This window comes from Protomyctophum bolini (genome assembly GCF_963924005.1).
Source record: "Protomyctophum bolini genome assembly, chromosome: 8".
NCBI classification, from domain to species: domain Eukaryota; kingdom Metazoa; phylum Chordata; class Actinopteri; order Myctophiformes; family Myctophidae; genus Protomyctophum; species Protomyctophum bolini.
This window is the reverse complement of record NC_137869.1, coordinates 8,345,128-8,359,800: the sequence shown is the minus strand read 5'-3', so window position 1 is coordinate 8,359,800 and position 14,673 is coordinate 8,345,128. Positions and strand designations below refer to the sequence as shown.

General features: G+C 42.2%; 1 protein-coding gene across 2 annotated transcripts in view; it reads left to right on the top strand.

The window, feature by feature from the left end:
• Positions 1–1,462: 1,462 nt before the first annotated feature.
• Positions 1,463–14,673, top strand: part of LOC308320034 (nucleotide sugar transporter SLC35D2-like) — a 36,890-nt gene continuing 23,679 nt past the window's right edge. For both annotated transcript variants that reach the window (XR_013964514.1, XM_080770334.1), the window contains exons 1-8: positions 1,463–1,713; positions 2,155–2,188; positions 2,384–2,470; positions 2,601–2,668; positions 3,426–3,497; positions 3,976–4,044; positions 5,137–5,239; positions 9,181–9,273. Coding sequence is in view for 1 of the 2 variants with exons in the window: in XM_080770334.1 (XP_080626460.1) it covers positions 1,610–1,713; positions 2,155–2,188; positions 2,384–2,470; positions 2,601–2,668; positions 3,426–3,497; positions 3,976–4,044; positions 5,137–5,239; positions 9,181–9,273 (630 nt within the window). In the remaining variant the exon portion in view is untranslated. The remainder of the gene's footprint in view (positions 1,714–2,154; positions 2,189–2,383; positions 2,471–2,600; positions 2,669–3,425; positions 3,498–3,975; positions 4,045–5,136; positions 5,240–9,180; positions 9,274–14,673) is intronic.

Sequence of the window (14,673 nt, the reverse complement as noted above, 5' to 3'; positions counted from 1 at the left end):
GCACAAAATTATTTTCAGATAGGGGTTGATACTGATATCTATGGGTCCATGAAAATGTTTGAGAGGTGTTGCTGTGATTTGCTAGTCGGTTGCCAGGCAACCGCCCTATGAGTTTCTAATCTTTTTTTATACAGTCAAAACCATTGACTTTGTAAACATATTTTTATTGATAAATTATAACAAATTTGAGTTAACCTCACAAAGCTAATAATAATTGATTTGGTCTAACGTAAAAGCAGCACAGCTCTTAGTTCTGCTAAAGCCTAAACTCATCATCTCTCTTCAAACATGACCCAACTATAAGGAAAACTCAAAACGATCTCGTCCTCTGTAATAAACTACAGTAGGCTAAATATCGCCACGCCAGCCCACACTGCTAGGATTTGTATTATTATTATTACACATTTTTATTTTTGGGCAATGCTGTCATTGCTGTGTTGATAAATTTGATGTCTTGTTGCTTAACAACCAATCCAGACCGTGACCGTCCCACCGGGCTATGGGATTTAAACTCTTCACTTCTGGCGGAAGTTGTGAAACGCAAGCATTCCCAGGCATAGGGTAAGTTTAACCTCAAACTCTTACCTCAACCACTTGCGATTATTGTATAATCATGATGGGTCCCAACTGCCCGCCCCCTATGCATCTCCTCAAAATAAAAAATAAATATATATTTTTTCTCTATTTCATTTTGGTTTAGGTTATTATTTATTTCGGAGACCTTTGGGTATTTGATTGATTCTGACATTTGTATTTTTGCATAGCTATGAATACGAAAGTCTCAGTCGGACTCAATCAAATAGGCTACACATCTACCTACCGGTATTTATGATAGTCTTGATCCAAGGCTAAAATAACGGAACGTGTCATACATAAATCTAAATAAAGGTAAAAGTATATACCCGGTGCTTGCTCTCTACCAATGTTGCCATGTCTGCTTATTGTAAGCGACTTTGGGCTTGCTTTTCTCCAAAGTTAACTTTTCTCCAAAGTTAACTAAACTCGCGTTTTACTTAACTTAATTGTTTCTAAAGTGTAGTTAGTTGCTTGTTTGGGCTAGTTGTTTCTAAAGTGTACTTTGCTTATTTGGCCTTATTGTTTCCTAATGTCGTTTATACCAGTGGTTCTCAGTCAAACCATTTTCATTTAAAGGACCCCTGCCGCTAAAACATAAGTAATTTGTGCCAGCAGGGGCCCTCCCAAAATGTTTAAAAATATATTTCAAAGTTTACAGTTTACACTATTCTCCCCAAGATTTTGTTTTGTTTTGTTTGTTTGAAAATAACCAATGCATGAATCAGCCAGTGCTCATGTGTACAGGTATGTCTCTTCTTTTGTGCTTGTTTCCACAGACCCGCGGTTGCTTATTTCTCCCACACAATCTGGCAACCCTGCTGCCTGCCTTGCCTGCATGTAGTAGCGGCTACATGCAGGCCAGGCTGCTACATTGTAGCGGTCCAGTCAGTCAGTCACACAGATCAGTGATGGCAGCAGCAGCAGCAGCAGAGAGAACAGCACATCCACATGAATGAGGACGGGTCACACTCACACACACACACACACACACACACACACACACACACACACACCGAGGGATGAAACCAAATGAATGATGGCCGACCCGGTCTTCCGCAAGCTGTTCGCCGCAGGATTCTATGGCATCAGCTCCTTCCTCATCGTCGTGGTCAACAAGAGTGTCCTCACTAACTACGGGTAAATAACAAACGACAACAAAAAACCCAAAACACCGGCTCTTCTTCTAGTCGAGGCTAACCCCCAGCTAACTTAAACAGTAACTTTTTAAAGCTCTGTCCCCGTGTCCCGGTCTGTGTCGCTTATTGTTGCCTAAAAAGAACAGGTCTACAAGCCTGTTGACCAGTTCTTTTTAGGTCGTACTTTGTGTACACTACAGTTACTATGTTATCTTCTAAGCTTTGGCTGCAAGTTTGTCACAAAGTCTTATTATTAGGCCCGAGTAGTTGTGTTTAAACCTGGTGTGTAGAATACAATTATAAAGAGATATTTTATACGTTTAGATAGTTGTGTGTTTATTATTAGTTTGTGTGCAGGACTGAACTCTTTATTTTCTATTGTTTTAACTTCCAACAAAACGTGTTTTTAATTTCACACTGCTGTGTCCTTTACTGCCTGCAGATTCCCATCTTCAATATGTGTCGGCATTGGACAGGTAAAAAGTTATGAGATTGTATTAATATTTATCATATTATGCAGCGGTTGTTGCTGCATGCATGCATTCAATGACGGCACACCCCTCTCATTGTATCATTCATTGTTGCACAGAGGAGCTGTTCTCATTCAGACATTGCATTGCTGCGTCGCATCATTATTTTCAAGTTCAGTGTGTGTCTGTCTGTGTGTGTAGATGTTGGCCACGGTGGTCGTGCTGTGGGTGGGCAAGGCTTCGAGGGTGATCACTTTCCCAGACTTTGATGAGAGCATCCCTCGGAAGGTGAGAAATAACTTTATTTACTTATCACATCATGTCTTGGTTTTTGATCCGATCGTGGTGGGCCACCAAATGCTATGTCGCAGCTCGTTGCAAAAACGATGAATGAATTATTGTTCTTCGTTCATTACAGACGTTTCCTCTACCTCTGCTCTACGTGGGGAATCAGATCACTGGCCTGTTTGGAACCAAACGGCTCAAGTAAGTTGAGCAAAAATGCTGATGACTGGGTGGGCAGTGCAGAAGAATTATTACTATGTTGTTATTAGGGTTGTTTATATATCTAACCTTTGTTATTAACCATCACTTATTGTACTTGTATAATACATTTATGATATGTGGTTGCTTGTATACAAGCCTACTAGCCTAGGTGCCGTCTCCACTAGGCCTGACGGCTATGGTTTTGGTTAAAGCCTGTCTTATAGTTCAGCTTGTCCTTTAAGAAAACATGTCTGCAGAAAAAACCCAGGAGCTGTCCAGTCACAACAAATGAATAGTATTTTAGGTGCACGGCTCAATAGTGCAATAAGAATGAAGAAGTAGCCTGCACACAATGAATGAAACTTCCTCAACGCTGAGGAAGGCCTATTGGGTCAAAACAAAACGTGTCCGTTGAATGACGTGTCTTTCCATTCGAGATGGAGTTAAATAAAACACGTGAAAAGGATATTCATTGTGTGCTTGCTATACTTCTGATGTATAAACACTTTGAAACTGGTGACTCTATTTTGGGCATGCCTTAGGTTAAAAGTTTTTATTTTTAAATAAATAGCCGATCTACAAAGCCTGCGACTTGTGAGCTTTGTTGATCGGCTATTTTAGCTACGTGACAACATCTAACTAAAGTATAAAGTAGAGCTTAAAGTGGTTAAAAATGTGTCTACTGTTTACTTTGAATTAAGCGTGATGATGTGCTGTTGAAAGTAAACTCATGTCTTCTTCCCCCCCCCTTCCTTAGCCTTCCCATGTTCACCGTTCTAAGACGGTTCTCCATTTTATTCACCCTGATGGCCGAGGGATTCCTACTGAAGTAAGCATTCACTATACTGCATCAATTTGCAGCTAATGGATTAAAGTTGTCAGTCGCCGTGACTGACTTTTCAGTCATTTTATCTGAGGTTGAAGAGGATTAAAATGGGTCAAACTAGCAATAGATTGCAATGTTCAGAGGCGTCTTCCGTCTTCCTCTCGGATATTTCATAAAAGCAAAAGGTTAGAGCCTGAATCTGCAAATAAACATCGTAATTGGTATTGTGTTCATTGTTTAGGAAATGGTGCAGCTAGCGACTGTGCGACTCCTTTCACGCTGTCTCACAAATCACACTGGGAACAAAACTTTAATCCCTGCATCATATTGTGGCCACTTCTTAGCGGGGGACCCTGGTGATTCACTATACGCTAAGCCTTCCCCCACTCTCTCTCTCTCGTTGCTATATGTTTTATTGTCGGCGTCATGGCCTGTCAAATTGATTTTTTTATTGCTTTGCTTCTCTCTTGGAATCCACCAGAAAGAAGTTTTCCCGGCCCGTGCAGCTGACAGTGTTTACAATGATCCTGGGGGCGTTCGTGGCTGCCAGGTAAGCGTCCTTGTTGTAAGCGGAACAGGTGCCACAGCCGTAAACCAAAACCTGAAGGTCCCACCACACTACAAAGGGCTGTAATTGATGTATGTCCTCTGTTAACTACGGGACATGAACCCCAGCATGCCCTATTCTCAATGATGGAAAGTAACTAAGTACTACATGTACTCAACTCAAGTACTGTACTTGGCTCATTTGGACCCGAGGCCGATTCTAAATCCTGAAGTTTTCTGAAAAACGTAAAATATTCATAAAAGAAAATACAAAATATATTTTTCAATAGCTAAAGTATAATAGTTAAAACACGAAAAGGGGTTCCCGCCCAAAATGGGTTGAATGGGTTAAGTAAAATTTTGAGGTGTTTTTTTCTTTTTTATATATATATACTTTTACTTCTACTCCAATAGATGTCAGACAAATATTGTACTTTAACTCCACTGTTTGAAAACGAGTTACTTTGCATATTTAGATTATTATAAAACACACATTAACCACTTCAGCCCCCTATTTAAACTTTGACTATTTGAAAATAGCCGATCTTATGTAACAACGCGTTGCGAACTTAACTTCTTAATATCTTTATACATGACAAACTTGTGCAAAGGGACATACACATGAGTACTTTTACTTTTGGTATTTTAAGTATATTTTGAAGCACCAGACTTATAACAGAGTATTTCTACATAGTGGTATTGATACTTTTACTTAAGTAAACAAGTCAGTACGTCTTCTGTTAGCTAGCACACTGCTAGCTAGTGTGCTGTATTCTGGGGGCGAACATTATAGCCAGCTATTTTCGCAGGACATATTTAGTGTGTAGAGCTGAAAACAGAAGGGGACCTAGTACAGAGCCCTTGGGGGACTCCATTCAACTAAGTATATAGGGGGTTTAAGTGGTTAACTGTAGTGGTAATTGTACAGGTAACTACACAGTAATTAAAAGCATGCTGCGTTTGAAGTGACATGCCCCCAAAGGCGAGATCCATTTGAACCACTATCACTTACTTAACATGCATCGTTCCGTGACCTTCGGGGGGCCGACCTCGACTGACCTTAACGTTTCTGTTTTCTCATCTCGGCTCATCACAGCGCCGATCTCTCCTTCGACCTGGAAGGCTACGTGTTCATTCTCCTCAACGACGTGCTAACCGCGGCCAACGGGGCCTATGTCAAACAGAAATTGGACTCTAAGGTATGTGGCTGGATGGATGAATGATGCTATTGTCTGGCATGGGAGGTACGTCTGTACGTCTGACATTGAGCCCTACTGCGGGTGAATATTTTCTTTTATGGAACCTAAACTGTCGTTGATGGAATGAGCTCAGAGTGTATTTTGTGACTTGAGTTATTTATTTATTTAGTTCAGGACCTGTTCGTTGTTTTAGCAGCGAACCTGTGTTTGTCTTTGACTGTTGTGTATGTCTTTGATCATGTTTTAAGTGCCTGCTTTTAGATAGATAAGATAAGCATAGATAGCATAGATAAAGCTACTATTGGAGTATGCTGCTGCTTTGTCCTCAATGCCTCAGGCCTCTGTACCTGCATGCATATTGCATATATGACTACTTACCTAAAATAAAGTGAGCGATACACACAGCCGCAAATCTGGAGGTAGTGACGACTAACTTGACTTCTAAAGCCCAAGTTCAACAAGCCAGGAATTCAGAATCACAGCTCTGCCTGTTTCGGATTCTGCATGTTAGAGTGTATTCATTCATTTATTTGTCTGTTTATTAACTGCTACTATATGTATACTGTCCGGACCGGTGATAAGTAATAATTACGTTAAAGTTTTTTTTTTGTCAAATAGGTTTTTTATTGAGAACAGATTATAAATTGTTACACAAACATTATGATATGAAATACATTTTTATTTTATAGAAAACAAAAAAAAGAGGAAAGAAAAAATACAAAAAGAGAAAGAAAACTCTCAACCCATACTGCTCAGTGACACTGCATACTATAGAATAAACTAGTAAGATGATGAAATGCTCATGGAAAACATAATTACGTTAAAGTTGATTAAGTTTCTAACATTTCCCTGTATTTTTATTCAATACATTGATGACATCATCATCATACCCGGAAGTTATGCGGGAGCGCCTACTGCAGGGCTGCCCCAAAAGTTGGATTAAGTTATGGTAAATCTGGAAAAGAAATGCTTACCACTAGCTTTCTTCACAGATGTGTTCATGAAGGTGTCTATCTACTATTGGCTATGGCTGAATTTAGCCCAAGGAGTGTTTTTCGTGCAAAACTAATGCTTGGAATGGATTCAGCATCATGAAAACCCCCTAGTTTGACATGCCACATGTGGAATGGACCTAATGGAATTGTTTGCCTTATATTGGTTGATAATGGTACCCCAACTTTCAGCAGCTGTCCCAAGGGAAACTGATAGTAGACACCTTTATGAACACATCTGTGAAGAAAGCTAGTGCTAAGCATTTTCTTTGCAGATTTGCCACAACTTAAGCTAACTTTACCTAACTAGTAGATCACAGGCTGTGCAGGTAGATCACATGACATGCCCCTAAAAATATACATAATTAAAAATATATTTTTTTGGCATCTGCCCCTTGGAATTAAGGTGACTTGATTGATTGACATAAAAAAGAGCCTGTCAGCTCACACCCACAATGCAATCCTTTGTTTTCAAGAGTGTTGAGCATAGACGTCAGTTGCATTATGACGTTACATATAAAACCCCCTACCAATTCCATCCATTCCCATCCCAAATGCGCCGCTAGTACATTTTCATCAAGGGATAATACCTTTTTTTGGTGGGTAGATCTTGTTGATCCCGTGTGAACTGAGTGGTGCAACTCCCCTCTCCCCCTTCTCTCTCATTAGCAGGCAACAGTGCAGCACTATCTCTCTCTGGCACAACAGCACCACTTTTGCCACTACTTCTACTCATAGTCTCACAGTCACACACATAGTCTCATAGGTTAACACGGACATTGCTGTTCCTTGTTTTCTTTGTTGAGTGGTTGCACCACAAAAAGACAAGTGTGGGCACCCCTGGCCTACTGAATGGCAGAAAACTACTTTCTGGCCTTGACGGCCCATACATCCAAACAGAAAAGTCCTATCTGATTGCATTAAACGACATTAAACTCACTTAGCCAAAATTGTCCCTCACTTCATGGCTGCACATACCCTCTATTGAAATAATGTCATGCACATCTTTCCATTGCATATCCTACTGCAGGCCTTGTTGACTAGATTTAGGAGACATTTTGAGGCTCTTGCTCCTGAAATGATGGATTTATTTATATGGAGAAATCTGGTCATTTAACATGCGTCTTAGGCACGTTTAGATACTGTGTCTAAATGAGACACGACCTTTGACATGATCCTGTTTCTGGTTTGACATGACCTTTGACTTGGAAGGTCAAGATTCAATGAAATGCAATAGAGGGTATGCGTGTGACATCATCATCAAACCCGGAAGTTATGCAGGAATGCCTACTGAGTGGAAAAAAACTACTTTCTGGCCTCGGCAGCCTGTACATCCAAACAGAAAGTCCTATCTGATTGCATTAAACGACATTAAACAATGTTAAACTCACTTTAAGCATGCGCAATACCCTCTATTAAATCGTTAATCGCACTTATTTTGTATTGTCAAACTTAAATTTAAGTAATCGTGACAGTGCTAGATTAAATTAGCTCCCCAGGGCAAGCAGCCAGTGGTTTAAAAAGAAAAGTGGTTGGCAATTGGCATTACGTAAGCGGGGGGTCGGTCTCTCTCTCGCTGCTGTTTTTAGCGCTTTGCACTATGGAGCCGAGCTGGAGCCACGCAGGGACACTTTTAGAAACGCTTTCGTGCGTGTGTGTGTGTGCGCGTGTGCCAGCCAGACGGATGGGTGACATCAAGGAGGTCTGTGTGTGTGCGTGCGTGCCAGCCAGACAGACGGACGGGTGACATCAAGGAGGTCTCTGTGTGTGTTAGACACGCATGCATGACATTTCTCCATGCTGCGTAGTGCTAGTGCACAGTTTAAAAATCCTCAGTGTTCATTTATCCATTTGTGACCACATGGATCCGTCACTGGTATGCAGACTGCATGAAGGGTCCATTTGGTTCCACTTGCACACTGTCAGAGTTAAAGGAACACTGGAGATTTGACAGTGTAAAGGTATGCGTCAGTCCAGAGGAGACTCCTGGTGAAATGAATAACCCTCTCTGTTCACCAACCCCCTCCCCTCATTTGATTTATTTATTTATCTCGCTGCATGCTGCCCCTCTCTCTCTCTCTCTCTCTCTCTCTCTCTCTCTCTCTCTCTCTCTCTCTCCCCTCTGCCTTCAGTCTGTAAATACCTTCTTTTTTTTTTTGCTGAAACTTTTACTTGCACTAATGTATTATATGTCGGGCAGAAACCTTTTTGTGTATTTTGGTAAATTAACGCCCTACTTCAGTGGTTTTCAACCCTTTTCATATCAAGGTCTCAAATGAAACCAAATAGTAGTCTCTACCATCAAAAGTAGCTTGCTATACAAGCTCAGAATGTGTCGTTTCGTGCTTGCAGATCTGCTACTTTTGATGCTTTTGTGTAATGCTGTAATATGATCAAGTAGGGTGTTGATTTTTTACGAATTACGAGGGGGGGAAAAAACACAAAGTTGGAATACGTAGATGGAAGGTATCTACCCAACAGCGATATCCCACCAGCATTTACATTGGCTGCCTGTCTCATACAGAATCCATTTTAAAATACTTTTATTCACTTTCAAAGCTAGATCTGGACTTGCTCCATCTTACATTTCTTACCTACTCGACCCCTACGAGCCAGCTCGCGACCTACGTTCATCCAGCACGGCCCTTCTCTCAATAAAATCAGGCTGCAAAAAAACTGTAGGCGACCGGGCATTCGCTATCCGTGCACCGTCTCTCTGGAATGCCCTGCCCCTGGAGATCAGGCTTGCCGAGTCTGTGCCGCGTTTTAAATCACTCCTTAAGACTCATTTTTACAAAGCTGCCTTCAACCCCCTACCCATGTGATTTGTGATATTTCTTTAAATTGATTTCTTCTGTTTTTTATTTCACTGCTTGTAACTCCATGAGTGACAATTGAACCCTGTTATGTCTGCCTCTCTCTCTCTCTATCGCTATGTCTCTCTCTCAGGAGCTGGGGAAGTATGGTTTGCTGTATTATAACGCATTATTTATGATCGTTCCTACGGTGCTGTTGGCTCACCTGACGGGGGACATGCAGAAGGTAAGCTCAGCTATCAGCTCCTGTAGGTCCTCTGTTTCACAGCACAGTCACTGAGAAACCTCACCAGTTCCTCTTATGGGACAATAGAGAAACCTCACCAGTTCCTCTTATGGGACAATAGAGAAACCTCACCAGTTCCTCTTATGGGACAATAGAGAAACCTCACCAGTTCCTCTTATGGGACAATAGAGAAACCTCACCAGTTCCTCTTATGGGACAATAGAGAACATGTGGAAACTAGAAAGGTCGCAATTTTGAAAAATTGCAGAGTGTGGTTGCCGCGGCGGCTTACATATATACCCCTCCCGCTGATCTCGCCGGCCTGTTACGGTTTCGAGTCACGCCTCAGGTCGCGTGTAAGTAATTCGGAGGGGATTCGACCCCCGAAATGCATGTTTTCCCGACAGGCGGTTACATTTATCGCGTTTGCGGCGCCCCCTGTGGATGAAAATGGAATTGCTTTCGGAACTCGGTCGAACGAACCACCCCGGACATGCGATTCAAATTTCGGATGGATTGGACATTCCGTGCGTGATTTATGGCGTTTTTCGTGATATAGGCCCCTCCTACTAACTTCGGACGACGGTTACGGCCGAACGATCCGCACTACCGAAATTCTGAAGTTGTTTTTTTAATCGGGTGGGTCCAGAGGTCACGTGTGCCGATTTCTGTGACATTTGGACAAAATCTGTAGTGGGGAAAGCAAAAAGTGTGTTTTGGACAAAATTCAAAATGGCGGAAAATCCATCATGGCGGAAAAGGGCGTGGCCTATATAGGGAGATGCGTCATGACCCAAGGAATCCAGGGTAAAATTATTTTTGATTTTACGACCTACGGTTCAAGAGTTATGAGCCAAAAGGTAAAGTGGGCTGTTATAGCGCCACCATGAGGCCGACCTAAAAAAATATATTTTTAATTAATTTTAGTGATAATTAGGAAATATCCCTGAAAGTTTTGTAACTATAGTGCTTACAGTCTCAGAGGGAAAAATACTTGAATGTGTTTTTTTGCATTTCCCCATTCATGTCAATGGGGAAATTTAATTCACTAATAAATTCATATCAAATAAAATATACAACATTTGTCTTCGCACAGTACAAGCGCTCGATTCCCGATTTTTCCGGTCAATTTGACATATGGCTCAAGTGCGTACAGTCAAAACTTCTTGTTGTTGTAGGGCGCCAAACTTTGTCTTACTCCAGTAGTGGAGAGAATAAAGTGTTAGAGATACAAGAGTCTGGTTGCCCCTTTAGGGCAACCACACTAACTAGAAAGGTCGCAATTTTGAAAAATTGCAGAGTGTGGTTGCCGCGGCGGCTTACATATATACCCCTCCCGCTGATCTCGCCGGCCTGTTACGGTTTCGAGTCACGCCTCAGGTCGCGTGTAAGTAATTCGGAGGGGATTTGACCCCCGAAATGCATGTTTTCCCGACAGGCGGTTACATTTATCGCGTTTGCGGCGCCCCCTGTGGATGAAAATGGAATTGCTTTCGGAACTCGGTCGAACGAACCACCCCGGACATGCGATTCAAATTTCGGATGGATTGGACATTCCGTGCGTGATTTATGGCGTTTTTCGTGATATAGGCCCCTCCTACTAACTTCGGACGACGGTTACGGCCGAACGATCCGCACTACCGAAATTCTGAAGTTGTTTTTTTAATCGGGTGGGTCCAGAGGTCACGTGTGCCGATTTCTGTGACATTTGGACAAAATCTGTAGTGGGGAAAGCAAAAAGTGTGTTTTGGACAAAATTCAAAATGGCGGAAAATCCATCATGGCGGAAAAGGGCGTGGCCTATATAGGGAGATGCGTCATGACCCAAGGAATCCAGGGTAAAATTATTTTTGATTTTACGACCTACGGTTCAAGAGTTATGAGCCAAAAGGTAAAGTGGGCTGTTATAGCGCCACCATGAGGCCGACCTAAAAAAATATATTTTTAATTAATTTTAGTGATAATTAGGAAATATCCCTGAAAGTTTTGTAACTATAGTGCTTACAGTCTCAGAGGGAAAAATACTTGAATGTGTTTTTTTGCATTTCCCCATTCATGTCAATGGGGAAATTTAATTCACTAATAAATTCATATCAAATAAAATATACAACATTTGTCTTCGCACAGTACAAGCGCTCGATTCCCGATTTTTCCGGTCAATTTGACATATGGCTCAAGTGCGTACAGTCAAAACTTCTTGTTGTTGTAGGGCGCCAAACTTTGTCTTACTCCAGTAGTGGAGAGAATAAAGTGTTAGAGATACAAGAGTCTGGTTGCCCCTTTAGGGCAACCACACTAACTAGAAAGGTCGCAATTTTGAAAAATTGCAGAGTGTGGTTGCCGCGGCGGCTTACATATATACCCCTCCCGCTGACGTCGCCGGCCTGTTACGGTTTCGAGTCACGCCTCAGGTCGCGTGTAAGTAATTCGGAGGGGATTTGACCCCCGAAATTCATGTTTTCCCGACAGACGGTGACATTTATCGCGTTTGCGGCGCCCCCTGTGGATGAAAATGGAATTGCTTTCGGAACTCGGTCGAACGAACCACCCCGGACGTGCGATTCAAATTTCGGATGGATTGGACATTCCGTTCGTGATTTATGGCGTTTTTCGTGATATAGGCCCCTCCTGGTTACATTTATCGCGTTTGCGGCGCCCCCTGTGGATGAAAATGGAATTGCTTTCGGAACTCGGTCGAACGAACCACCCCGGACGTGCGATTCAAATTTCGGATGGATTGGACATTCCGTGCGTGATTTATGGCGTTTTTCGTGATATAGGCCCCTCCTACTAACTTCGGACGACGGTTACGGCCGAACGATCCGCACTACCGAAATTCTGAAGTTGTTTTTTTAATCGGGTGGGTCCAGAGGTCACGTGTGCCGATTTCTGTGACATTTGGACAAAATCTGTAGTGGGGAAAGCAAAAAGTGTGTTTTGGACAAAATTCAAAATGGCGGAAAATCCATCATGGCGGAAAAGGGCGTGGCCTATATGGGGAGATGCGTCATGACCCAAGGAATCCAGGGTAAAATTATTTTTGATTTTACGACCTACGGTTCAAGAGTTATGAGCCAAAAGGTAAAGTGGGCTGTTATAGCGCCACCATGAGGCCGACCTAAAAAAATATATTTTTAATTAATTTTAGTGATAATTAGGAAATATCCCTGAAAGTTTTGTAACTATAGTGCTTACAGTCTCAGAGGGAAAAATACTTGAATGTGTTTTTTTGCATTTCCCCATTCATGTCAATGGGGAAATTTAATTCACTAATAAATTCATATCAAATAAAATATACAACATTTCTCTTCGCACAGTACAAGCGCTCGATTCCCGATTTTTCCGGTCAATTTGACATATGGCTGAAGTGCGTACAGTCAAAACTTCTTGTTGTTGTAGGGCGCCAAACTTTGTCTTACAACTTTGTCTTACTCCAGTAGTGGAGAGAATAATAACTAGAAAGGTCGCAATTTTGAAAAATTGCAGAGTGTGGTTGCCGCGGCGGCTTGCATGTATACCCCTCCCGCTGATATTGCCGGCCTGCTACGGTTTCGAGTCACGTCTCAGGTCGCGTGTAAGTAATTCGGAGGGGATTCGACCCCCGAAATTCATGTTTTCCCGACAGACGGTTAAATTTATCGCGTTTGCGGCGCCCCCTGTGGATGAAAATGGAATTGCTTTCGCAACTCGGTCGAACGAACCACCCCGGACGTGCGATTCGAATTTCGGATGGATTGGACGTTCCGTTCGTGATTTATGGCGTTTTTCGTGATATAGGCCCCTCCTACTGACTTCGGACGACGGTTACGGCCGAACGATCCGCACTACCGAAATTCTGAAGTTGTTTTTTTAATCGGGTGGGTCCAGAGGTCACGTGTGCCGATTTCTGTGACATTTGGACAAAATCTGTAGTGGGGAAAGCAAAAAGTGTGTTTTGGACAAAATTCAAAATGGCGGAAAATCCATCATGGCGGAAAAGGGCGTGGCCTATATGGGGAGATGCGTCATGACCCAAGGAATCCAGGGTAAAATTATTTTTGATTTTACGACCTACGGTTCAAGAGTTATGAGCCAAAAGGTAAAGTGGGCTGTTATAGCGCCACCATGAGGCCGACCTAAAAAATTATATTTTTAATTAATTTTAGTGATAATTAGGAAATATCCCTGAAAGTTTTGTAACTATAGTGCTTACAGTCTCAGAGGGAAAAATACTTGAATGTGTTTTTTTGCATTTCCCCATTCATGTCAATGGGGAAATTTAATTCACTAATAAATTCATATCAAATAAAATATACAACATTTCTCTTCGCACAGTACAAGCGCTCGATTCCCGATTTTTCCGGTCAATTTGACATATGGCTCAAGTGCGTACAGTCAAAACTTCTTGTTGTTGTAGGGCGCCAAACTTTGTCTTACAACTTTGTCTTACTCCAGTAGTGGAGAGAATAACTAGAAAGGTCGCAATTTTGAAAAATTGCAGAGTGTGGTTGCCGCGGCGGCTTACATATATACCCCTCCCGCTGATCTCGCCGGCCTGTTACGGTTTCGAGTCACGCCTCAGGTCGCGTGTAAGTAATTCGGAGGGGATTTGACCCCCGAAATGCATGTTTTCCCGACAGGCGGTTACATTTATCGCGTTTGCGGCGCCCCCTGTGGATGAAAATGGAATTGCTTTCGGAACTCGGTCGAACGAACCACCCCGGACATGCGATTCAAATTTCGGATGGATTGGACATTCCGTGCGTGATTTATGGCGTTTTTCGTGATATAGGCCCCTCCTACTAACTTCGGACGACGGTTACGGCCGAACGATCCGCACTACCGAAATTCTGAAGTTGTTTTTTTAATCGGGTGGGTCCAGAGGTCACGTGTGCCGATTTCTGTGACATTTGGACAAAATCTGTAGTGGGGAAAGCAAAAAGTGTGTTTTGGACAAAATTCAAAATGGCGGAAAATCCATCATGGCGGAAAAGGGCGTGGCCTATATAGGGAGATGCGTCATGACCCAAGGAATCCAGGGTAAAATTATTTTTGATTTTACGACCTACGGTTCAAGAGTTATGAGCCAAAAGGTAAAGTGGGCTGTTATAGCGCCACCATGAGGCCGACCTAAAAAAATATATTTTTAATTAATTTTAGTGATAATTAGGAAATATCCCTGAAAGTTTTGTAACTATAGTGCTTACAGTCTCAGAGGGAAAAATACTTGAATGTGTTTTTTTGCATTTCCCCATTCATGTCAATGGGGAAATTTAATTCACTAATAAATTCATATCAAATAAAATATACAACATTTGTCTTCGCACAGTACAAGCGCTCGATTCCCGATTTTTCCGGTCAATTTGACATATGGCTCAAGTGCGTACAGTCAAAACTTCTTGTTGTTGTAGGGCGCCAAAC